The following is a 26,533-nucleotide window of genomic DNA, read 5'->3' as shown; positions in this document are numbered from 1 at the left end:
ACTTCCCTCTGGAAAGGGAGAGAGAACCAACAGGAGGCTAAAGCCCTCAGAGCAAACACTGTTGAAGTGGTCCCATATTACTTTCTCCCCCCGGGGCAGCGGCGGGCCCCGCCAAACGTGCCTGGGTATCCCATCGGCTTCTCTCGAGGCCCTGGGAGCCCTGGAGAGACGCTGAGGGAGGTCCTCTACTTCCCACTATTCCAGCAGCGGGGTGGGAAAAAGCAAGAGTCGTCTCTACTCTTTCTTGGGGGCCATTCGTCCTTATCCTCCTCGTGGACGTGAAAAGGGAGGGTGTTACGCCAGCTTTGGCTCCTGTGTCCTGGACGCTGCTCCCCCACCTTGCTTTCCTGAAAGACAGCTAGCTAAAGGCGACCAGACTATCCTCTTTTCTCTTGCCTCCCCTCCGACTGGCTGGCTAATTTCCACTCCCACACAAGAGAGAGCACCAGTGCAAGGAAACCTTGGAGCTCCACAAAGAGCCGACTTCCCAGGATCTGAAAGATCAGGGTAAGAGTGGAGCGGCTGAGGCTTTGGCGGTGACTGCCAGCGATCCACTTCTCTCTGGCAGGATCCGTTTTGCTCTGAAGATGGGGGCGGGCAGTGTCTTTCCCCCCCTGGGAGCCCCAGACTGCCTCTTTTAGGTTCTTACCTGGACAGTGCCCTCAGTCTGGGTATTAGCAAACTCATGGTTGCGCGGTGCTTCCACTCGGGCGCCTAGGGAACATTATCAGTTGGCCGTTCAGTTGGGAGTCCTGGGCTTCCTTGGGGGGAATCGGAAATGGCCATGAGAAATTAGACACTTCTCCCATCATCGGGGCCCATCAAATAAAACCCACACCCGTCTAAGTCTGTCGAGGGGAGCCCGAATGCAGCCGGGGACGTCTCCGGGAAAACGCGTCTCCCAAATGGCCCGTGTTGCTGCTGCCGCCACTCGTGGGGTCCTGCTCTTGGCTACGGTCATTAATGGTGCCCCTTCAACTTTGCCCTTCTTGGCAGGGGGATCTCTCTGAAGAGGGCACCATGGCCAAGGCAATCACTCGGGGCTCCTCACAAACCCTTCCTCTTGTTTTGTCCCCATAACGGCCTGGGCAGCTCCCTGCTCTGACCTTGTGATCTAGGGGCAGAAATACCGAGATGGGTCTGCTTAGGGTGAGTGCCGCCCCCCAGTTCTAGGCACATGGGAAGAGCTGATTAATTGCCAAACAGAAGGCCTCCCCGTGGCCCCACAGTTTTATGCTCAGCTTGTCCTCCGAGGTGCGGGGCAGGACTTGGACAAGGAACTCACTGCTAATGCAGCTGAGGAGAGAAAGTGAGGGAAAGGCCCTTCCAGGCTTAGGGCACGCAGCTTACCTCAGAGGAAGTTGCACTCGAGCAGGTGTGGCCCGTGTCTGAAGCTGGAAGACAAGCGGGAGACGAGTTAGGATGTGGTTGGGGGGGTCAGCAGACCTCCAAGGAGGGCTCCCAAAGGGGCCGGGTGGCATTTGAGACAACTCTGGCAGAAAGCAAACCCGGGAGATGACGGCAGCCCCAAGTGCCCTCGGGCAGCTACCGCGCCGAAAGCCAGAGCCGGTGGGCTGCCCATGTAGGCCAGATGGGTGGGGCGCTATTATTGAGAGAGTCAACCGTCTCCTCCTTTTCTAGTCCCCTATTTCTAGTCCTAGTATTAAAGAAATACCAGCAGAAGGGTTAAGTGAGCTGGGAAGCATCAGGCGGCTCTCCCAGGCTCAAAATGGGCCAACTGGTGCTTGAGCTTTCTGTGCTGGGGAAGTTGTGGAGAATCCCTGAGAAGGGCTTCCATGGCGTCAGACCAGTTCAGGCCTGCGTTCCCTTTGGCCCAGACTGGTGGGTTGCCGGGCAGTCGGCTGACGCTGTGGCCATAAATTTGCCTAGAGAGTGTGGTGGCTGAGAGCCCCCTTTCCTACCTGGAAAGGCCTGACAAACAGGTGCATCGGAACGAGGGGAGAACAGGGATCCCAGCTGTGAAGAGGCCCAGCCGGCCTCCCCTCTGTTACTTCCGGGATCCAGGAAGGGCTAGGTCTAGCTGGGAGCCCTCCCCACACCCATAGCTTAGGTCTGGAGGCCTTATACTTACCCAGGCTGCCTTGTGAAGAGAAAAAATGGTACTCGGGGTTGGTGGAGGTGGCTAGTCATTGTCAAGTGACAGGGAGTTATTTTACTGTTGTTGTATCGTTGAAAGCATGGAGGTTGGTCATAAAACTCTGGAGCCCTCAAAGGGTCTGGGACCAAATGGAAAAGGCCAGAGGTGGCGCGTCCATCCCCCACTTAGGCAGACATACGTCACGCCTGTGCGTGTGTATATGATAGGTTGTGTACGAGAACCCTCTGAAGACGGGTAGGGAAATCATCAGAACCGGGTTCTTTGTTTTCTGTGACTAAGATCAAGCTGCCTGTTCTCTAATTGACCCATGAGGACCCTGGAGCTTGATCTGTGCCCGTCGTTCGGGTGCTCACCAAGAGGTTAGGGAGAAGATATCCCCAGGAGAAAGTGCGAACCATTGGGGAGTCGCATGTTTAGCAAAGACATTTCCAGGTGACTCAGACTTGGCAGTAGCGCACAAGAAGTCAAATAGAGTGCCATACATACCAGGAATCGTTGCCACTGCCAGGGAGATGCATGAAAGGAAGCCTCGTCGAGAAAGGGCAGCACTCGGGGCTTTTTGGCAAAAAGAACCATCTGTAAAGAGCTGCTGTGAGCAACCTCTCCCCCGGGGAGGGTCCTTAGCGCTGAATGTCTCGCTTTCCTAGCTCTGAGCAGATATCCTTCCAGCCAGCGCAGGGACACTGGCAAAGGCGTGAGCAGTATGTCTGCGAGTGAGAGCTGAAGGGAGCGGGGACGCTAGTACAAGCACTTTGGCACAAGTCAGAGGGGGCCAAGCTCAGACTCTGAGGAAAGTCTGCGCCAGGAGGGCTGCAGCACACACTTCTTGCAGCACCTACTCAGATACAAATGAATATCTTAGACTTCCTACCAGACAGGTTTAAACAGCTGTTTGTTTTGTCTTCTATCCATCCCGTAGCTGGAGCACACTGTGTCTCAGGGTTTGTTTGCCTACTTAGGAGAACGGCAGGAAAAAAGGCAAGACAATGAAGGCAAGGCAAAGCAGAAGACAGACAGGAACCATATGGAAACGACAAGAAAGCAAAGTCAGAGCAGCGCAATCCACAGAACACAGCTCGTTGTAGCAACACGGGGACTGAAAGGAGCATTGCTTGAGCAGTGCGGCAACTGGCAGAGGCCCTTCCATCTAATGAGTAAACTGAGTCGCACCTTGCCCCCCCCTTCCTGTGCCAAAACAAATTAGCAAAGCATGCTGGGGGAGTCCAACTTGCAAACTGACAGACTTCGCTCTGTGACCCGCAAAGGAGGGGGGGGAAGCTGTGAGGTTTAACTGCCTAGACTCAGGGAACCCATTCCTGTTTCTCTCCACAGCCCAGTGGACTCTGGAGGAACCAGGAATCGAACAGCTCTGGGCACAGAGTAGGGGCCCTGGCTCCTGCCACAGTCCCAAGGGTCAGTGGGAAACTCCGAGTTGCCTCCCCACCATCTCATTAGTGCATGGCCCCGCAGCATCCCGAGAGCGAATGTGGAGGCGTTGGGCTCCGTCCTGATGAGATGGAGGTGGAGAAGTCCTGGTGGGAGGGATGGAGAGGAAAGAATGGAGGAGCACTGCCTTCCTTTTTAGCCAGACCTCAGCTGATTGCAGGGGCGAGGAGAGGTTGAGGGACTCAAAGACAACGTCTCCTCTCTTATGGTGGCAGGAGAGCCCCCCAAAGCCTCGTGGGCCCCCTTCTCTCCAAGCCTCGCCTCACCCTCTGTAAATGAGAGAGCTGGACCACAGGGTGGCCAGAGTTCTTTCCAGCACTACCCACTTAGGGCAATTTCTTCCTCTCGGATTTGAACCCCCCTTCCCTCGGTGATAGCAATCGTGTCCCTAAGACAGCGTCTCCTCCACATTTTGTGATGGGTGGTGGAGAACACTGCCAGACGGAGCAAAAGCTTCTAGCTCCACATTTCTCTTCCAGAAGCCTTAGGTTTGGGAGTGGGGGGAAACAGGAATGGGTGCAACACAGTGAGTCGACTGCCGTTCCACTGAAACAGGCGAGGCAAGGGGGGGGGGGGCTTCATGACATGCCGTGGATGGCTGAGGTCCGCTGGTCATGTCTGCGGCAGTAGGGGCTCCCACGTCCCAGTGTGTGAGGATGTGCGGCAGGGTGGCCGAAAAGGATACCCCATGAGCCTCTGGGGCCCCAGGCTTGTGGCCACTGCCTCGGAATGGCCCAGGGAAGAGTTACTTGAGGCAGTTGGGGGGGGGGGCGGTTCTGAGTAGGGACCCCTGAAGCTGTTTGCTTTTGGCGTTTCACTTTGTTCAGGAGAGAGCCTGCAAAGCCAAGACCGCAGCCAGGACGCCCGCCCTCCCGGTGAACTTTGGCCCGGCCAGGCCTTCCGTGGGACGTGAGGACCGCCTGAAGCCAGGACTGAGGAGCATCACTGTGCTGCCCTCACCCTCTGACCTCCAGACTTGGCTTTCAGAGGCCAGGCTCACATGCCCCGGGCCCTCGGGAACACTAGAGAAGGGTCCCCATGTGTACAGACTGAGACCAGCAGGGCAAGGTGGGTCCCTGGGACTTGAGGTTCGGAGGCGGGAGCATTCAGAGCAGCGGGGATTTGTTCAAGCCTCCACGGCCCCCAGCTTGCCCTTGCTGGCCGAGCTGCTCCTTAGAAATCCAAAGTGGGGACTAGGAGGAGCTGGATGAATCACCAGGGTCACTTCGTTTTGGTAGAGGAGGAACGGGGAGAGAGAACCCAGCTCAAGGCAGGCTGGCCTTAAAGCTGACTCTCTGGCTGGGAGGAATGCCAAAAGCAAACTCAGCTGCCCCGCTAGTGCCCCTGGCAAAGGCCGTTTGGGTGGGAGCCGTTTTCTTGTCAACTCTTACAGGAAAGCCAGGTGGCGGACCCCACGAGGAGAAGCCCCGCGGCCAGCAGCACATCCCTCCCTACGCCCGAGTCAATCTGAGAGGCCCACTTGCAGCATGGCACCTCAGTGTGTGTGCATGTGGGGGGGGGTCAAAGAGCGGGAGCCACTCAGGCCGAGCAGACTGGCAAAGCGGTTCAGGAGCAGCGACACGAGAACGGCAGAGGCCGGCTCATTCCCAGAGTAGGCATGGCGGCGAGGTCCCGACGGGCCTCGCTGGGGAGAAGGCCAGGAGCGCCTTTTCTCTTTTTTCATGGAATGGTAGAACAGGAAGGCCAAAGAAAACCTCCAGCCCCTTGACAAGATGGGGAGAAATCAAGTCCTGCCTCCAAAGGAGGACAGGCTGAGGTCTGCTTACAGAGGAATTTTAGCTTCTCTTTTGGGGGGTAAGAAAAGGGTCCTCAAAACCCCTGAGGGGAGCCCCCGCTGAGAATGATGGCCCCAGCAGCTATGTGCAATAGGATGGAGAGCCTGGAAATGATGATGCACATGAGGGGAGGGAGGGAGGCAGGGAGGGAGGCAGGGAGGGAGGGAGGGAGGGGTTAGAGAGCCTTCGACACGGTGTCCATGTGGCTCTTGCTGGGGACAAAGGTGATGACTGACCCCCTGTGCCTTCCAAATGGAGAGTGTTTGGCAGCTGAATAAATGGCCCATTCCGGTGACCTGGGACCTACACTGAAAGGCTGACTTTTGGTCCTACTGGAGGCTGCAGAAGGAACAGGATTGAGGGAAAGAAAGTCCAAGTGGTTCTGCGAGTCAAGCACTGACGTCCACTACGGGCCATGGGGAGGGGGATAGAGGGAAAGGGAAAGCTGAGATAAGGAGAAAAGGGAGAGCTAAGGGGGGGCACAGGAAAGGGAAGATGACATAGCAGGGAGACAGAGAAGAAACAGGGAGATGGGGGACATGGAAATTATAGAGGGGGAAAGATGAGAGAGAAGGCAAGAAATAGGGAGGGACAAATGGAATACAGAGATGGGAGATGGAAAGGAGACAGGGATAGAGGAGAGAAAAGGTGGAAAGGGATAGGAAAGAGGTGAGATAGAGAAGAGAAGGAAAAGGAAAGATGAGATAGAGGGGAGACAGGAGATAGAAGAGAGATGGAAAGAAGTCATAGAGGGGAGAAAGATAGGGAAAGATGGGTCAGAGAGAGAAGAAAGAAGGAAAGAAATAGGGAGAGATAGGAAAGGAGTGATAGAGAGGAGAAAGAGAAAGATGAGACAGAAGGGAGATAGGAAAGAAGTGATAGAAGGGAGACAAAAGGGAGAAGGGAAAAATAGGGAGAGTTAGAAAAGAAGTGATAGAGAGGAGAAAGAAAGGGAAAGATGGGACAGAAGGAAGACAGAAGAGAGAAGGAAAGATATAGGCAGAGAAAAGGGTGATATAGAAAGAAGTGATAGAGGGAAGAAAGATAGGAGGGACACAGAGATAGGAAAGAAGTGATAGAGGCGAGAGAGGGAAAGATGAGAGAGAAGGGAGACAGAGATGATAGAGGGAAGGGAGAAATAAAAGGAAAGATTATACAGAGATAGAGGAGAGAAGAAAAGAAGCAGGGACAGAAAAGTCGGGCACACAGATAGGAGACAGGGAGAGTTGAAGGGAGAAAGAAAGGGAAAGATTAGATACAGTTAGAAGGGACACCGAGAGGCAGAAACAGGGAGAAATGAAGGGAAAAGAAGTGAGAGAGGGGAGAAAGTAAGGGGAGGGGAGTTTGAAGGACAGGGAGAGATGAAGTGGAAATGGATGATGGAGAAGTAATGAGGTGACAGAAGGGAGATGGAAGGGAAATAAACAGGAGGGTGGAGAGAAAGGCAGAAATAGAGAGTGGAAGATATACACACATTGATGAGAAGAAAAAGGAAAGATGAAACAATGTTAGAAGGGAGAGAAAGAAAGAAACAGGAAGAGATGAAAGGAGGCATACACATAGAGATGAGAGGGAAAGCAATTGGGAGGGGGAGAAAAAAGGAAAATATTAGAGGAGGAAAGAAACAGATGACAAAGGGGAGAATGTGAAAGATGGGACAGAAGGGAGAGACGGAAGGAAACAGGGAGAGATGAAGGAGAAAGAGGTCATGGAGGGGGAAAAGAGGGATAAAGAAATATGAGAGAATTAGAAGGAAATGAACAGATGAGAGAAGGAAAGGAAAAGATGAGAGTTAAAAGGGAGACTGAGATAGAGGAGGGGGGTGGGACGAAACAGGGGGAGAGAAAGAGGATACAGAAAGGAGATAGAGGAGAAATGGGATACACAGAGATGGGAAGGAACAAAATGGGGAGAAAGGGAAAGATGAAATAGAGAGATGGAAGATGAGAAAGAAGGGGAAAGGTGAAATAGAAGGGAGAGAAGTAAAGAAACAGGAAGAGATGAAGGGAGACACAAATATATAGGAGGAAAAAATAGGGGAAAATAAAGCAGAAAGGGTTGTTAGAGGGGAGAGACAGAGATAGGTGAGAGAAAGAAAGGGAAAGATGAGACCAGGGAGAGAAGAAGGGGAAAAAGTGATAGAGGGAAGAAAGAAAGGGAAAGATGAGATAGAGAAGAGATGAATGGGAAAGATGAGGAGGGAAATAGAAGGAAAGAAATGGGGAGAGCTGAAGTGGAAAGGGATGATAGAGGAGAGAAGTAAAGAGGTGATAGAAGGGAGATAGAAAACAACCTACAGAGATGAGAAGGAATGAAGGAAAGAAATGGGGAGGGGAGAAGAAAGAAAGGAAACGATGAGACAGAGTTAGAAGGGAGACACAGAAGGAGAGATGAAGGGGGAAAAGGTGTTAGAGGGGGAGAAAGCCAGAGAAAGGTGAGAGAAGACACAGACTGAGAGCTCCTAAAGGTCTCATCTTCACTCCCAGTGATGCTGCTAGGGGGCTTGGAGACTGGAGACCTCCAGGCCACTGGGCCTGCTCTAAAGAGAGCTTTGGGTTTCTTCAGCATCTCCAGGATCCTTTATCTCAGTTCCCAAGAAAGTTGTCGTGAGATGCCGTGGAAGGAAGCCGTGACGACTTTTGAGTCTTTTGTGTCTGTTCTGTCCTCTGTCACTGAATTCTTCCCCAGACCTGACTTACTGACTCCGAGCTTCCAATCCCGTGGCCACCGTGAGCAGGGCCTGGCATGTAGCGGGCATCTCTAGGAATGTCTACACCTGACCTCCTATCCCCTACACCCACTTCATTGACTTCAGTTTTAGGAGCAGACTTGACAAGGCTCTCTGAAAGGGGCCAAGGACCCAGAATGAGCGCTGCAAAACAGCGCTGCCTAATTCATGGCTCTGAGGACCAGTCTATGTAAGACTACGAACCACGCGACAAATCACAGGTACACCGAGGCTTGCTGCCGCATTTTCTTGCTCCTCCTGCTCTTGTATTTATTTCCGCTTCCTTGCTTGGCCCATTTCAGCAGGAGTAGCCACAAGGGTATGGGCGCAAGCACCGAGCCCTTGGAGTACAAGGAACAACAGAATTCTATTGGGTTGAAGGGGAAACCTGAGCATTAGGCTAGTTGTCCCACTGTTTTTCCTCGAGGTGAGCCTTGTCACTTCATTGTGACTGGAATCACCACTCCACTGGGTCCTTAAAAGGAGTATAGTGGACCACCGTGGCCCAGCGCCTCTCTCTCTCTGTGGGTTTGTGGGCTCTAGGTGACCTAGGGCGACATTCGAGCCAAGCATGACTGGTGAGCCAATGCAAGGTCCCCTTTTGAGGCCGGGATATTTGTATTTGTCCTCAGTGCTTAAAGTCGGTCAGACCTCCGAGGTGGGAGGCAGACCCAGTGGACCATCCAGCCTTCTCTGTTAGCACACCCCTGAACGAGCATGGAGACTCCTTTGTGCCGAGCTTTCTCCTGGGAGCAGCTCATGCACTTCCCCAGGCTCGTTGACTCCTGGGTCTCAAGGGATGGGGGAGAGAATTCTTTCCACTAATGAACACTGGAACCTTTGTTCAATCCCATCTTAAGCTCTAATTAAATGGCAGAGCAGGGCATCGAGCTCCGCTGTAGCTCATTATTAGGTTCTATATTTATATCGGACTTCAGATTTGCAGCATATTGGGTGATGCTCTCCCACTGAGTGCATGGAGACAAGGTAAAAATGGAAGCTGGTCATCGCATCCCTGAAAGGGGATGTACTTTAGAAACCCAGCAGCACCTCACCGTAAATCCTCAGCTTGCTGAAAGAGCCAAAGGCCTTGAGCCAAGTCTTCATAAATATGAGGCAGTGGTGTGATAAAACAATAAACTCTCGAGGGGGGATTTCCCCCCTTAGGTCTAAATATCCTAACCACCCAGTTGGCAGGAAACTGAGAGATCAGGCTGACCTCTATTCACTGCAGCACCCCAGATGTTCCTAGAGACGCTTGCTCCATGCCAGGCCCTGCTCACGGTGGCCACGGGACTGGAGTCAGTAAGTCAGGTCTGGGGGAGAATTCAGTGACAGAGGACAGGACGGACATGAAAGACTCAAAGTCATCACAGCTTCCTTCCACGGGATCTCACGGCAACTTTCTTGGGAACTAAGATAAAGGATCCCGGAGATGCTGAAGGATGCTAAGGGTAGCACTTGTACTGAGTGCATGGAGACAAGGTGAAATTGGAAGCCAGTCCTCACCTCCCTGAAAGGAGATGTACTTTAAACAAATCATCACCACTTCGTGGTAAGCGTAGAGAATAGGAGGTCAAGGGTCATGTGGACTTGGCATGCCAATTCTTGAAATGAAAAGGGAGAGAATTGTGGGAGGGAGGAACTGGCACCTTGTTCCTGATTACTTAGATGGCTTAAGTCAGGCCTACTTCATCTGTCCCATCCAGTCCAAATAAAGCCCTTGGCTGGTAACAGCGCTGACGGGCACCAACTCTGATGAGCCTGGGGAGGAGAATTTGGAAAACTGAGCAAAACTCATTGTCAGAGGATCACGCCCTGACCAGCTAAGCATGCCGGAGGAGGGTTTGGGACCTTTAGTGCTCTCGTTGCATCCAGTTGAGCAGAACCAGAGAGGAAAAGAGAATCTCAAGAGAGAAGGCAACGGACTTACCAGCGGGCGTGGAGCGGCAGGCAATTGTAGAGCCTTCTTTGTCCAGGCCCAGGTGAAGAGTTCTGGGGAGAAAGCAAAGATACACATTTCTATATTACACGTATGGATATGTGGGGGGGTGTACATATACATTTACATATTTCAATAGTCAAAGATACAGCTTTCAATGATAATAGAGGCTCAATCATTACATTAACCCAAGTACAATCTGCAGCTACATTGTCTGACTCATTGCCTGCACTATTCCATGCTACTTTTTTTTGGAGGGGGAAGCAGTTGGGGTTTAAATGACTTGTGCAATGTCACAAAGCTATTAAGTGTCTGAGGCCATATTAGAACTTAGCTCCTCCTGGCTCCAGGGACACCAAGGGACACAGAGACTGTCCAATTGATGCTTCTCAGTGGGATCAAAGGCCCGGGAAAATCACTGCATCTCAAATACATGATGCTGGCGTTGATTTCGGTTGGTGGAGGGAGCCCAAAACATGCGGCCGATGCTAAACGGCCGTCTTCGTTGGTGGGGGAGCAGGGAGAAGAAAAGCCGAGGGACGAGGTCATTTTGAGAGTAACCTGTCGAGTCATGGCCCAGAGTAAGAAGTGAAGAGCCTCTGGATCGGAGGACTCTTCCTGTTCTTCATCTACCCAGTTGGGGCCCCGGGAGGAAACTTGGGCAGTTAGGGAAATGAAACACTTGGTCTCGGAACCAAGTAGGGGATCAGCCCACAGGCCTATTGAAAAGAAGCGTCCCAGCCTATTGAGGAGGCCACATGTTGCCTTAGGGATCCCTCCCTGGGAGCTAATAAGTACAGAGATACCTGTTGGCTTGCCAATATAAAGGGTGAATCGAGTTGAAGACATTAACAAAAGAGCCACTAGGAGCAGCTTGAATAAGCACCAAGAAGCGGGATTGCTACATTTTGCTATGAGCCAGTCCATATTTCTGAAACTCAGGAGCACTGAGATACGACAATGGGGACGGCAAGCCTTAGCTTATTCTTTCTAATTCCTTGCGGTCCTCAAGGTTCCAGGGAACATTCTGGGCTAATTAATGGCAGGCTACCTCCTCTGCGGTAATCCCCATTTCCCTCATTAGGAATAACATTTGAGCACCTCAGAGGCAGGCAGCCATCATGGAGCTTAGATGCAGCATCAAAGACTCAGATGACAGGTTCTGTGACCTCCTGGGACCCTGTCTCGATGGGGGGGAGAGCAGACCTGGAGAGCACTCCATGCAACTGACCTTCACAATATCCAATACAAACAAGACACAGGGCAACACGAGCCTCCTCGGGATAAACAGACACACCACTGGGAAATGTCAGTCTCGAGCAATCTGTACTCTCTCTAGCTGCCTCCCTCCTGAGAACTCCTCAACGGCTCAGAGAAAAGCACGGATCCAGAGGAGAAATCTGACCATCAGGCCCAGAGTTGAAAGCCCTGGTCCCGGTTCAGATGGACAAAGCCATCTCTCCACGTTCGTCCGGGAAGAACCTTTGCCAACATCATGCAAATTCGAATCCATTTCAAAAGTGTGATGATGGAAATAGAGTTCCCCACTAATTATCATCAGCATTTCTTTAGGGAGGCTCCAGAGGGAAAATAGTGAGGAAGGAGGGAAAGAAAGCACTCTTGGGCCATCTGCACTGGCAACATCAGGTACCCCGTGGGTTGGCTGGATGGCAGGGTTTGCCAGCAAGTGCCTAGGCAGCTCAACAACTAAGTCTCCCCATTTGGGACATTCTGAGGATGGCGTGCAAGTGTGGCGAGTGTGGAGAGCCTCAGCAAAGCCCCAGTCATTCTGTTTCAGAATCGGCTCCAGTTAATACAAAGACCACTGACCTGCTGGTCTTTTCTTGTGCTTTGGGGAGCTGAAGGGGGTTTGCCCCTTAAGAAGCTCTGGCTTCTGCCCTCAAGGCAGGGCCTTCCAACTAGCAGGAGATATCCCTGGTCAGGAACTGCACCCACTCTTAAGGGTCACTGCCCTTATCTTCCTGTTCTTCCTTCTACCTTGTCAATAGACTAAAGAAATTAAGCACTTGAAGACACAGGCTGTTTCAGAGTAAGGGACAGCTAGGGGCCCTGCAGAGGAGAGAGCGCTGGGTGTGGAATCGGGGACACATCCTCATGAATCCAAAACTAGCCTCAGATACCGGCTAGTTGTGTGATCCTGCGTAACTCAATTTCACCCCCTTTGTCTCGGTTTCCTTATCTGTAAAATGAGCTGGAGGAGGAAATGGCTAACCACTCAGTTAACTCTGCAGGGAAAACCCCAATTGAGTTGAAGAAGAATCGACTCAATGGCAACGATTTCATAGTAAGGACCGAAAGCTACCTAGAGTTCTGGGCCTGGGTGGGCGCTGAGCAATGGAAGGGATCCCCCAGACCCCCGACGAACACGATTGTGACATATCTATGGTTCTTTTTTTAAACACAACGGGACTCACTCTTAGTAACACTGTGGGGAGGGGCAATAAAAGGTTGACCATTTTTGTATTTGCCTTGCACAAGGTTCTGCCTTCGCCAATACTTGTCCCCGATCCCCAGACTACATTTCCTGTCACAGGCTCCAACCTGAAAATGCCAGGGGGGAGGGGGGAAGGGGTTGGGGATGAATTCACCTCTAGGCTGCCCCTTGGAGTGGGAAGCAGGCCATCCCCAAGCTTCCTATTTTAACAGAGAGGGAAAGGGAGGTTCCTCTGAATGGTGATGGCCCCCTCACATTTTCACCGCCTTGAGACAAAGCCCCAGAAGGCCCATTTGTCACAACCGGAGTTTTAATTAATTTGTGGTCACTGCTTCCACAAAGCAGACACAGAGCCTTCTGTTGCTCCCCAAACTAATGTCACATTGCAAACTTAATTGAATGTCCCGATAACTGCTGAACGCCTTCCCCCACTCTTCCTGCCATCTAAAGCAGATGGCAAAACTTCAGCTTAGTTGATTTCTTCAGATCGATTTCCTCTAATGTAAATCTAGGGCCATGCTAAGCAATTTGGGAACCCCGGGCAATCTGGCAATGAATAATAAGTAAGGTCCAATTAATATGGTGACTATTTATCAGATCTGACGTTGCCGGGGAGGGCCTCATCTGAATTCTAACAGGATCATTTAGCACCAGAAGACATGGGAGTCCGGCTCCTTCCAACCCGGTTCATAAAGCGACCTTGGGAAATATTGGGAGCCTGCCTCTAATCTTTGGCCCGGCCTTGGCTGGCAAGCTCTTGCCTGACATCTGGGAGGTGGAGGCAATTTTATCACCTCCCAGGAGCGGCACTCCCCTCCCCACCTCCCCCACTGTTTCACTTGTTCCAGGATCCGGATTAAAATCATGAACGCCTTCAGAGATCTCGGGTGAAAACATCTCTGTGACCCTCGGTCCAATGGCACTGACAAAAGTAGACACTCTCCCTGGATATCTATTGAGGGTTTGCCTTTTTTGCTTGGAAAAGCCAAGAAGCCATGGGATTTGGACCGGGTCTCAAAAGCTATCAGCAAACATGTTATTATGTGTTGAGAAAGTTCTATTTCCTACTGTTCTAGGGCCTTAAGTAATACCGGTTATCTTTACCACCTAATTCTTGGAGGAAAAAGGTGCCCTGTGGTTGTATTGTTCTCCTGGGACCCTAAACCCAAATTTCCTGCTAGAAATCCGTGTGATTTATGGTTCCACGGCATTTTTAAAAATGGCTTCATTTCATTCTTGCACTTTCATCTCACAGTGACAAGCTGAAGTCCCTGACCTTGAATGAAAACTCGATAGGATAAAACGGAGTAGATTCTAAAGAGCTTTGGGGAAATTTTGATCCTGAAATTGGGCAAACTGTCTAGAAGTCCACAATGGGAGAATTAATCAACTCAAATGGGTGCTGTGCAGTAGAAATGGGAAACATAAAAGGCGGAGCACAATTCAAAATCATAGACTCTCTGGAGGAAGGGATTTGGCCACACGATAGACCATTAAGGGAAAGCGGAAAGCAGGATCATCGCATTTCAAGGTAATGATATAAAAATACCACCCTGTGGACACAGAGCAGAAGCTGGCGTTGTCCACGTGCCATTCTCCTACCCTGCCTTACTTCTATAAATCCCTGTTGATTGATCTGCAGGAAGGAAGAGTCCAGAGGCCAAATAACTCCTGGTCTTGGGCTGGACCTGGACTGTGCCTTAAATGTGGCCCATGGGCTAGGTCCCTAGAGCCCACACTGCCACCACTACGTGAGATGCTAAGCATTGAGAACAGTGGGCGGTCTGCAGAAGGCACTTTATCCCTTTCCTCCCCTGTCCCTAATCTTGCAACTTGCCAAAAGTTGGGCCACATAAGAACAAGCTTCATTGGGGAGCCCAGTTCCCTTGCTAAGGGACCGAACTGGACCTCTTTGGTCTAATTGTGCTATGAGTTCTGCCCTTATTCCTCCTCACCTGAACTCCTAAGAGTTCAGAACCATGAGGCAAAAGTCTAAGGAGGAAATGGGTACAACAGCCAGTCCAGAATGGGGAGCAGGGGTTCTTACAGGCCATGGGAGCAGCAACTTAGGCAGAGGAACCGAAAGAAGCAGACGATGGGCAAGGGGAAGGCGGCGGGCTACAGGCATGGCACTGTGCTGTGAGGAGGGGCCTGAATCCCGGGAAAGCCACCACCCATTCTTTTGGATCCTGCTGCCCCCTTGCTTCTGTAGAGTTCTGAACAGCAGAGCTAAGCTGGGAGTGCATTTTCTCCTGGGGACTCCTTCCAGCCTGCCATTCCTCCCACCACTTCCCCTCCTCTCCCCCGGGGCAATGCTGCCTTTTGGGCAAAAATGGTTTCCCTTGTGTGTGTGCACCCGAGTACATGTGAGCATGGACATTGGGGGCTCTTCAGAGCAGGCAGGATGAAATCATTTCCCCCAACCTAAGTCTTCATTTTAGCTCCAAAATGGCCATCTGGCTGCGGCCCTGGGGCAGTGAAGCCTGTTGGTACTGGAATACATAGGAGACTCAGATGTTCTCACCCTCCCCTTGCTTTTAATTTAAAAAAAGCCATCATCACAAACCCAGATCACTACATCAATGAGCACCCCAAGGTAAATGGGCTATCTGACAATCAGGCAAACTCAGGGGCTGAAGAGAAAGCTTTGTGCCCACAGCTCCACCATTCCTCCATGGCACACTGAACAGGCCTTCTCAGCAGTGGCCCCCCTCCACATTAGACAATTTGTCCAGGGGATTTCTATTTGACCCCCACACAGTACTCAGGAGAGACATCCCGCTCCACTGCCCAAATGGTTTTCTGACATGGCTCCCTGTGTAATTTGCATATGCCCTTATTAATGCCTTTAGCATTGTTAGTCAAAATCCTCACTATGATTTCATTGTCCTCAGTGGCCCCTCGGCAAATGAAGAGAGGCCAATAATGTGCTTTTAAATTGGTCTTGCATGAAAAATGGAATTCATTTCTGCCTCCTGGACAAGCTCTTGATTTCCAAATCCATTCTGTAACGGCTGCATTTGGCCCCCTGGAGGCGGAGGGCCACCTCATTCCCACCCAGGAATATAGCATCCTGCCCTTGGAAGTGGGTAGGCTGAGAAATTTAACTTTGAGATGAGATGAGAAGTGGGGTAAGGGCTAAATTGTGACTCCAACACCATGCCCAGCATCCCTTTCACTGTCACTAGCCTCCCTTGATCATCCTCTCCTTCTTTTAAGGAAAAAAGGAGCCCACGGAGTAGGAAAATGCCAGGGCAGTTGCCACTCTGAGGACCCTTGCCTCCACTTGCCTGGAAGACTTCCTGGCTGCTGCCCTCTGGGATGGGGTGACCAAAATAACTCCGTTGCCAGCCAACAGACTCTCCCCCAACAGTGAGAGACACAACAGATGCGTCAATGGAGCAGGAGAAGGTAAAGCGACAGCGTCGTTCTACCTCTCATTTGAATAAAAAACTCCAGTGACTTTCCAGAGCTGTCAAACAGAACCTTTTATAAGTACTGGCTTCATTTGCTTTTCACTTTTCAAGGGAGAAATGAGTTGCCCACAAGTGACAGGCACAGCTTTTAGCAATAGCTGGTGCTGATTTCCATTAAAAAAAAAAAAAAAAAGACAAGTGACATTTTCTCCATCTTCTTGGCACCATTTGACACTGTTGATCATCCTTTCCTGCTGAATATTATTTCCTCTGGAGCTTTTTCATGGCACTCTTTTTATCCTGGTTCTGTTCTTAAATATCTTTTAGTTCTGTTTCAATCAATCTCCTTAACTCATTTGTCACTAGGTCCCCCTCACTAATTGTGGGCCTTCCATGGGGCTTTGAGCTGGGCCCAAATTTTTTCTCTATGCTATCTATGATTTGATGATCTCTTGAGTTGTCAGGAGTTTAACTGAAATCTCCAGGCTGATCATCTCCAGGCCTATATTCTGGCCCTAACCTCTCTCCTCTTCTAGTCCTGAAGGACATCTCAACAGGTTAGTGTTTTTCCTAGGGGATCCCAGCTTCCTTTTCTTCCCCAGCCTCTCCCTGGAATCATATGCTCTTTAGAAACTAAAGTGGGACTTAGTTGAATATTTAAGACTTACTTAACACACGTAACTATCCCCCAAAGAGGCCTGGGCTAATAAAATTACTGAGAGAGGAACTAGGAGTTGGAAAAGCTGCTCAACAAAAAGGTTGCTCTCTTTAATTAAATAAATTAGAAGGGCAAGGCAATAACTATCTTGTCTTCATGAATGTGTTAATTAAGAGACCCCCTAAGGCAACAATGCTCGGACACTAGTGATTCATCAATTAACATCTGCCTAGTTATTTGGTGACCAAAACCCCACTCTTCTTTCACTATAGGATTTAATGGCAAGAGCACTCTAGAGGCACAATCAGTGAATGGCCACAGCAGGGAGCTGCTATCTTAGTTTAGGCCTGCCTCTTCCCTGTACCAGAGGACGTAAGTTTAACTGAACCACAGAAAACCAGTCTCCGACAAGAGAAAGGGAAGGGCAATCAGAGCAACTGGTGAAGGGACAAGGAGAAATCGGGAGATTTCTCGGCCACATGGGTTTTAAGCTTAGCATTTCCTGAGATGGGAAAGGAAAAAAAGTGAAACATGAGAACAAATAAACACCAAAACGATGCGAGGGGAAAAAATCAAAGCAGTCCAACTTTCTAGGGCACCCGTCCCCTTATCCAAGGAAGGAATGGCTCCCTGATGTATGTGAGAGTGTATATTAGGGGCGCCACCCCTTCTCAGGGGACTGGTAGAGAAAACCTAGCTATTGGCTAGATGCCTCTGACCATGGTCCTGAAAGAGTGCTCTTCTGCAGGCCAGAACTCAAGCTCCTATTTGAAGCCCTGTGTTCCTGGGCTCTGCAGGGAAAGTGCCCAGGCTCCTTCATTCCCCCTTCAAGGACTGTACTGTGCATCTGCATGGGGGTGGGACATTCTTGAGGGGAGACATTCTCCTTCTCCCTGGAAATATCTAAGACTCCCTACTTCCTTCACCCTGGGAGGGGTAGAGACCAGTGCACTTGGAGCTAGGAAGTCCTTAGGTGGGCCGTGTGATCCTGGGCAGATGATGTCACTTTCCTGAGCCTCAGTTCCCTCGTTTGGAAAATGGGGATGATAATGACACCTACTGTAGAAGACCATTGGAAGGCTCAGATAAGCTCAAATGCGATTATGGGTGCAAAAGGCTTTGCAGATTTTGAAGCACAATATAAATTTTAATTATTATTATTTGCAGGGCGATGGCAAGCAGCCCCCTCGTTTTTTTCAAAACCAATGATTTTCAGTTCAACATCCATTGGTTCATTTCCCTCAAAGCATTTCCTGGTTAGATTACAAGCCTCTGTGATCTTGAAGTTCTGGATAGTATGTAACAGTGCCTCAAAGTTTTCTGAATCTCTTTCCTTCCCCAGGATGAGTTAGACTTAATCCTCATTTGTATCTTCCCTAACACATGCCGAGTTAGTGGAACAGATACTAATTATGCAAAGAAAGTTGGAAATCCCCAGTGAGAAGAGTGATAGATGCTGTCAATGAGGAGCCTAATCCTTTGAATTCACAAAAATCTCACGGCATGAGATTCTGAGCTAGGAATTCCACCAAGGCCCTGATTTTCACATGTCTTGCTCTGACGCAAGCATCAAGGTGCTTCAGGCACTCATTTTCCTAAGGGAAGATTTATTTAAAAGGCAAAATTCTCTCATGCACAAAACAGTCAGGACTGGCAAGATAAGAGTTGTCAGCAGATAGATATATTGATTTTTAGAGTCACCATCCAAGAACCTCATCTCCTACTCCAAAAAACTAAGTTTGGGATTAGAGTCGGTTGCCTCCTAAGTGTATGGATTGGCTGGTACAAACTACCGAGCTTAAGCCACAGGCAACCATTAATTTTTCTAACTCCTCGTCTGTATTGACATCCAGTACTTTGCTGGGAAAAGTGAAGAGGCAGAGAAAACTTAATGGCACTGGACTAATGAAGTATTTGGAATATGCAAGAAGAAGTGTGGTAATAGTTTCCCTAGGCAATCCACTTTAGAAGATTTCACTCACACTTGACCCAAATCAACATCTTCCGACAAGAACCAATGGTTTTATCAATGCTCATTGCCCAGGCATCCTCTGGCCTCCCTAATATGACAAATGTAAGTACTGGTTGCCGCTCGGAAAAGATTGGATCTCTAAGAATTTCAAGAGTAGCAAGTCATCGCATCTAACCATGTTAACATTTTCTCAGGAAGTAGCATTACAAAACATCTTTTGTCCATAGATGATTAATCAGACGAGAAATTTGGAAAGCATTAACGAATGGCTAAATACTCTGTCTCAAGCTAAGCAACTATATTGCAGTGGCTTTTTAAACTAGTCTCCTAATCTGTACTTAATTAAGAAAAGCTTAATGCACAGCAAAAGATTATATTATTTAATCTTTAAAATGAAATGCCCCTCCCTCAGGCCCAAGGCCACCTCATTGGAACATCGACATCTTATGCTTTCGGCCATTCCAGAAACATGTTTTAAAGCACCACCTAGAACTATGGAATGACCTTTGGGGGCAAATATTAGATTTGCTAAAAGGTATGGTATGAGGTGAATTTTCACCCCACCCATAAAAGGGGATTTAGAGCTAGAAGGGACCTCAGAAGTCCATTTTACAGAGAAGGAAACTGAGGCCTAGAAAGCAAAACTGACTTTAAAATCAGGCAGAGGAGCCTGGACTTGAAATGCAGATCCTCTGGTCAAATTTAGTGTTGATTTTTTAAGGCTTTCACTATTCTGGGCCAACACATATAACAATCACTTTGTGAGGTTAGATGAGGCGATCTGGTCATTTCATTGATATTTGACAAGTTGTGCTATTTTTAAACTCAATTTTTAAAATAGCTAATTCATTTTTATCAGGGTTATTTTTATAAAGGGAGCTGGCTGTGGTCCCTTTGTGGTACAAAGCCACATCTTCAAAGTACCACAGTGAAGACAAATACAATCCTCCCACCTCCGTTCCCATTTTTGTAAATTTGGTATTTTTACAAAAATGCTGTAATACTTTATATGCCAAAAAAGCATTCACACTTATTCTTGGGGTGTTTTTAAATAGTCTGATGAAAGTAGAAATTATCTGTCTGTTTTCTTTTTTTTTTTTGGGGGGGGGGATCTCCCTCTTCCAAGATATAACTGGTCCAAGAGAAAGAGGAACTGCCGCTAAATAAAAATAACGGTTTTCCAATTTTCCTGAGGCAAGCAAGTAAGGAGTCTCCTGCTAGAACACACCTGGCTTCTAAATCAAAAGTGGAAGCAGATTCTAAAACACTGCTCTCCTCTTGAAAGGATGGTTTCATTTCAGGAGTGAAGTGGCACTTTGGCGAGAAGGATCGTCTCGGCTCTCCATCTGCCCCCTGTTTGACTCTTGCCCTGGGTTTTTTTTTTAAAAGAAATAATTCGGGTCTAAGATCTGCAAATAACATCTGGCTTCTGCAATTGTTGGGCTTGTCTGAGGCAATCATTCCACCAACCAAACCCAACATTGCAATTCCGAGCCGAGGGAGCCGGAGGCTTTGACAACAACAGATGGAGGCAGAATCGGGCTGCACGGGACACCCCACAGAAATGGCAAATGAAGTCATTCAGTTGTTTTGTGTGGCCTTCGTGCTGACAGCACCTTAACAGAAAGTGTGCTGTGCTAGCACTGGATCTGGAGGCAGGGGACCTGGTGAAATGGGCCCTGACGATTTCCTCCCTGGGTAAACTTTATATAAGACCATTTTCCTTCTTTGAGCCTCAGTTTTCTCCTACAGAAAATGAAGGGGGGACATTAGATGGCTTCCATGTGCCTTTCACCTTGAAAAAGCTTTAATCTGATAATCCTAATACCAATAGCACTGTCCCAGAGCCACTTCTCTCAATGCTAAGGAATGGATAGCTAAAAAATAGCTTTCTTGGGAGCCCTGAGGGGATGCTGGGCCCACTTTCTGGGAGTAACTGAGCCCACTGAGGACAAAGAATAAGGGCTTCATCTTATCAGACAGAACACCTGTCTAATCCTTCCTGTTCAGTCATTTTTCAGTCAGGGCTGACTCTTCGTGGCTGCTTTGGGGGTTTTCTTGGCAAAGTTTCTGGAATACTTGGCCATTTTCTTTTCTAGCTTATTTTGCAGGTGAGGAAACTAAAGCAGCCGCTTAAATGACTCACCCAGGGTCACACGGCTAGTATCTGAGATCAGTTTTGAGCTCATGAAGATGAATCTTGCTGACTCTAGGCCCAGTGCTGCCCCATGTATAGGCTATACACAAACCCAAATCCACATGGGGGATCTTAATCTACTTTTAGACAGACAAGTTTTTTTTTTCCTTGATAAGTAGTAGGAAGATCACTAAGACAACACCGGGATGGTTGTAGCAAAGACATTTCTGCCTACTTAGGAGATTCCTAAATTTCCTAAAGGCCAGAGGGGGGTGGATAGGTTCCTTCTTTCCTCTCTTCCTTCCCTCCTTTCCTTTCTCCCATCCTCCTTCCCTTATTTCCTTCCCGCCTTTCCTTTTCCTCCCTCTTTGCCTTCCCTCCTTTTCTTTTCCTTCCTCCCTTCCTCCTTCCTTCCCTCCTTTCTTCTCCCTTCCTTCCCATGTTAGCTACATGACTATTAACAGGTCTCTTCTAGAGCCAAGAACAAACTTTGCCTAAAGAGAAAATTATAGAGAGGAAAGCAGGTGGACTCCAGTTGTCCTCTGAGTGCTCCTTTAGAGACCCCCTGGAGCTAGATTCTCAGGCCATAGCTTCTGGCCAAAGCCAGTATGGCCTGAGTGGAGACAGGACCTTCATCATCCAGTTTCTGTAGATCCTGGCTACTGACAGCAACAGGAGCATGCTGTGTAATTTGGCCTCTTAGAACCAGAGGGCTAGCTAATATGATCGTGAGAGTAATGAGAAAATAATGGTCATCCCAGACTACCTCTCTATCAAGACAGAGCTTTGGAAATCACCTCATTCCTCTGGTTGATTTCTTCTGCTACAGAGCTAACATTAGCACAGACAGCATCAGTATAATGGGGACTACAACACAAGCAAACAGGCCGCCAGGCTGCCTGAGAGATGCTGTCAGTTGAGCTAGGGAGCTTAAAGATTCAGAAAAAGGATAAAAGGAAAGACAAATCCAATCCACAGGGGGCACTCTAGTACTTTGGCACAGAAACATTCAGAAGCATCTTTAAGACTGGCACCCAAATGGCCAAAGTAAGGACTCAATTTTGTATTTCTTTTTTTAAGCATCCAGGGTCGGAAACCTTCCTAGAGTCTCCTTTGAGAATAAGCCCCCTTATTCCTCCAGGATGCCTCCTCCTCGACTCTGTCCTTGGCAGCCACTGACCACTGAGGATAAAGGCTCTGAGCGCTAGTGGGACAGAACCTCTCATCTTCCCATGAAAGCCCTAGGACCTTCCCGGGGACTCCTCTGGGGAAACGCTCCCCTCACCAAATGAGCGCCCTATCTGTTGAAAAGCACAATTACATTTTCCAACCAAATTGGAAGCTCAGTGGGTGAACAAGGAAAACTTCTCAGCTCAATGAATTTAGGCATATGCATGGGTCTCAGGCTTCTGAGATTTCTGTCACTTGGATGGGGGCCATCAAACAACTCTAAGTGGTCAGAAAGGAGAGGGACCTGTCCATGGTGCTCCACATAGATCTTATTGTCAGCCTGAAACCGTTCTGTCCTGTTCCACAGCAGTGGCTAATGCTGGGCAAGCCCAGTCCCCTTCCTAGGCCTTGTGCTTATCCTCTCAGCCAGAATAAACAGAAGAGTCACAGATTTAACTACTACAAATCAGACACAGGCGATGAAAAAGCACACCAAAATGCTATTCCTTGGAGGACTCCAGAGAAGGTGGATTTTCCCCTAAGCCCTATTATGTAAGCATTAAGTTAAAATGACCAGTAATTAACTGCTTCCTGGACATAACTTGGAGAAGAGGGCTTCTTTGAGTGCGTGTCTTAATGCAATGAACATTATGTATCTGAGAAGACCCAATCTGGTGCTGGACTTAGGTTTTTCCCTCCATCTCACCTAGCCAGTTCCATTGGTGCCCCCAGGCCTCTCGGCTGCTCTTTATGAACATTTGCAATGAACATGATGTAGGTCCATGGGCTGAGGGCTAGAAGGGAGCTTGGAGGACCTTCAGAATTAAAGACACACGGGCGGTGAACAGCAAAGGTGAGATTTAAGCCCAGAGTCTCTTTCCACTAGACCATGCTGCTTAGGCCAATGTAGTGTTCTCCCTGGAGGTAAAGGTTTGACAGGAAATAGGATCTTGCCAAATCAATGAAAAGGAAGCTCCTTTCTAGCTCATAAAACCTATAAGCTTAAAGAATATAGAATGGATCTGCAATTTCATTCTGGTGGTGATTTTTCCATCCTATTATTGGGCAGAGCTCATTCCCTAAAATCTTCAGGAGTCTCCCAGAGCACATAGAAGTGAAATGACTTGCTCAGGCTCATACAGCACATAGAAGTGAAATGACTTGCTCAGGCTCATATAGCACATAGAAGTGAAATGACTTGCTCAGGCTCATACAGCACATAGAAGTGAAATGACTTGCTCAGGCTCATACAGCACATAGAAGTGAAATGACTTGCTCAGGCTCATATAGCACATAGAAGTGAAATGACTTGCTCAGGCTCATACAGCACATAGAAGTGAAATGACTTGCTCAGGCTCATACAGCACATAGAAGTGAAATGACTTGCTCAGGCTCATACAGCCGGTATCAGAAGGGGACTGCAATTCAGATCTCCCAAGCCTCTAGCCATACTTCATCTTCCAAGTTTCATACCCGATTCTAAGTTAGAAACTGCAAAACAACTAAAAGCACAGCACTACTTTTCTATGGGAACTTTTAGCAGAGATGCTAACGCCTGTCTTTGGGGCACTGGACCAAGCTTTGTCCCAGCAGGGGCCGGGGCGTGTACCATAGGCGACCATGAGCTCTTCTGTGCAGAAGGCATCAAGAGGCTACTCTGTCCAGTTTCTCCCTTCATAGCACACACCAATAGAACATGGTCCATGGAGGGCAAATTTGATAGGCTCCTCCAAGAAGAGCTTGGAGTCCAATTGTCATATCTAATACCAATAGAGGCAGGTTTTTGTTTTCTGAAATTGTTATCAATACTTGTTATGGCCTGAGATCCCTTTAACATATCTTTTTATGGGATATTGTGTTTTTTGAATGCTTCTGGCCAATTTGCATATATTACTTGCCTAATTAAGTGCTTTTAATCCCCACAGAATTTAACCTACCAACTAATCTTATGCATAATTTTCTTTTTGGTGATTATTCCTTTAGCTTTCATTCTTGGCACAATAATTAGGAAAGTACTTGGTTATTAGCAGTGGCTTTAGAACCAGTAATTAACCATTGCTTCATCAAAGGGGACAACAACTCTCTTTTTGTCCACTGAGGCAGCTAATTCTATTTACCTTCTCTTTTGGCCCCGATTTACCTACGGACTACATAACCAACAACGAGAGCCCACGAGACCGCTCGCATCGGTTCCCTCGGCCCCATGGCCCACCCCCACAGCTCCACGTTGGACTTGAATTCGATGTACTAGGCATTTCTCGAGGGGCTGGTGGGAGCTAGATGCTGGGGAGTGAGTGGCCCCAATAAACTAGAGCCCAGCAATTACATTTGAGAGTCCCATTGGTCTAGGCCAAAAAAATTAGACTTGAGGGCAGAAGAGCCCAGGTTTGAATCTTGGTTCTCATGCTTAGTTTAATCCTAAACACATTTCTTAATCTCTCTGGGCCTCACTTTCCTTATCCTTAAATGGGGGAAACAGTACCTGTAATACCTTTCCAATCGGATCGCTATGAGCACTTAATTTGCAAACCTGAAGCATTAAATATCAGCATCTTGGGGGTTATCACATTTTGTTAACTCAGAGATTTTTGTCAGAGAGACAAGCAAGTATAGTGAGAAATGCACAGTACCCACAGTCAGAAGATGGAAGTTCTAGACCCATTATTAACTCAGTCTGTGAGAATGAACAAAGCACTTCCTCACTCTGGGTCTTCATCTTCCCATTTGGAAAGAAAGGAAAGGGTTTTTTTTTTTCCTCTTGTGTGTGGCCCCTGACTGTTTATTCTTATACTAGTGGACCTGGAGAGAGGAACTTTGGGGAAAGCAAAGTTGGTTCTTCCTCAATTTAGGCCCCTAAAATAAAACCCACTGCTGGAATTCTAGGAATATGAAGATAAAATTAGAAGCAATTGCTTTCTTTGATTACAAAGGTCTCTTTATATCCATGTCTGAATCCCAGACGAGAAAGTCGGACCGGACAGAGAAGGATTCTGTTCTAGGAGGGGCTATTCCCCATCGTGTGGTCATTGCTACAGTCACAGCTCAAAGAAATACAGGACTCATCCTGTATTCCAAAGAATAAAGGGATTCAAAAGTTGGGAAGACATCTAGGTAACAAGAATGTGCTTTGGGAGGCAGGGAAGAAGGGGGACAGAGGCTGGCTGAGTCACGCCAGTTGGCCGCCCGTAGGAATCGGACTTGGTGTGCCCTTGGAGGCGGGGCCTCCAGGTTAGTGGGAGGCCAATGTCTATTTAACAAAGCCCTCGTTACCAAGATGCTAGCCTGGGCTGTAACAGATCTAGCTGTCTTATCTCAGTTCTACCCGGTGCTAGCTGGGGAACCCCTGACTGAACACCGTTCTCATTTTAGATTTAATAATACTTGGACTAGCTGCCTCATTGGAATTTGAGGAAGGATCAGATGAAAAGGCACACATAGCATTTTGCTAATCATAAAGGAATATCCATGATTGTTATTCTTGTTTAAATATGTGTCCTGCTCATTGAGGCAGAATTCATAATTACCCTTTTTCTATGGCTCTAAACTAAACGGCAAAGTTTTGAAGTCAGGTAACGTGACATTTCATTTATTTCTGCATCCCACAGCACCCAGCATCGTTTCCTGCACTCAGAAAATAGCTACGGCTATGAGCCTCCTGATCAAACAGCCGATATTCAAACAGATAATTTCTTTGTTAATTCTGTCCCATTTGGATGTTTCTCGGCTCTATTGCCACCTCTCCCCGCTTTCTCTTGCTATATGAAAGCCTTATGGAAATCTCCAAGGACAGCTTGGTGTGGGTGGAAATGGGGCCTTCTCTCTGTCAGCTTCCTGAGACAGTGGATTCTCTTAATTAGCAAAGTTCAGAGCTTTCTTACTGCTTATGTAACGTCAGAACATTATCTCGAGCTGAATGCTAGCCGAGTGGTCTGTGGGCAGCCGATGAGTTAAATCTGGCCGGGGCCAAAGGGAAGTCACTCCTACAGCTTGGGAGCTACAGTCAGTTAAATGCAGCAAGTCATGTGCGTCTCCATGTCTGCGACTGGCTTGAGACCCAACTTGCCCCAAAGGAAAAAAATAATCACACGGCACCTTGTTTCAAAGGAGGGCAACGGCCAAGGTAATCCTGTAAACATGTTAATATATTATGAATTTAGAGGCCCAGAGCAAGAGGATGGTCTAGGCCCGGTGCCTTGAAAGAAATTAGGCCAGACTGGAAAGAAAAGAGGCTGTGGGCGATTCAGTATTAATTAAACTCGAAAACACCTTCCAACTGGTGTTTTTCTGGGCTTCCAAGGCTTACTGTTATAAGGCATGGGAGGTAAGTGTGAAAAAAAGACTGGTAGATGAAAAAAATGCTGAAGCCTGAGGCTTCTGCCAAGTGGTTTCTCTGTCTCACAACCTAGCCTCATTGGTACAGGGGCACCATAGTGTGTGAACTGTGGGCCTGGACTCAGGAACATGAGTTCAGATCTGGCCTCAGACATTAGCTGTGTGACCCTGGGCAAGTCACTTCACCCTGTTTGTCTCGGTTTCCTTTTCTATAAAAGGAGCTGGGGAAGGAAATGGCAACCCACTCCAGTATCTCCACCAAGAAAACCTCAACAAATGTGGTCATGGAGACTTGGGGATTCTCCCTTTGCTACTTGGGCCAGCAAACTTCTGATAAATATTCACCAGTCACCCAACTGATA

The 26,533-nt window shown here is 48.4% G+C and overlaps 1 protein-coding gene across 8 annotated transcripts in view; it reads right to left on the bottom strand.

The window, feature by feature from the left end:
* The window catches only part of HTR2C (5-hydroxytryptamine receptor 2C), a 152,281-nt gene that overhangs the window by 10,005 nt on the left and 115,743 nt on the right, over positions 1-26,533 (bottom strand). For 2 of the 8 annotated variants that reach the window (XM_074277322.1, XM_074277319.1), the window contains 4 exons: positions 10,023-10,084; positions 2,991-3,073; positions 1,351-1,394; positions 650-761 (listed from right to left, as the gene is read on the bottom strand). In XM_074277322.1, coding sequence (XP_074133423.1) covers positions 650-687 — 38 coding nt within the window. In that variant the 5' untranslated portion in view covers positions 688-761; positions 1,351-1,394; positions 2,991-3,073; positions 10,023-10,084. The other 6 variants (XM_074277317.1, XM_074277315.1, XM_074277320.1 and 3 more) reach the window with 4 other exon arrangements.

The sequence above is a fragment of the Sminthopsis crassicaudata genome, chromosome X (assembly GCF_048593235.1).
Source record: "Sminthopsis crassicaudata isolate SCR6 chromosome X, ASM4859323v1, whole genome shotgun sequence".
Taxonomy (NCBI): domain Eukaryota; kingdom Metazoa; phylum Chordata; class Mammalia; order Dasyuromorphia; family Dasyuridae; genus Sminthopsis; species Sminthopsis crassicaudata.
The sequence above is the reverse complement of the archived record's forward strand: the minus strand, read 5'-3'. Positions and strand labels throughout refer to the sequence as shown.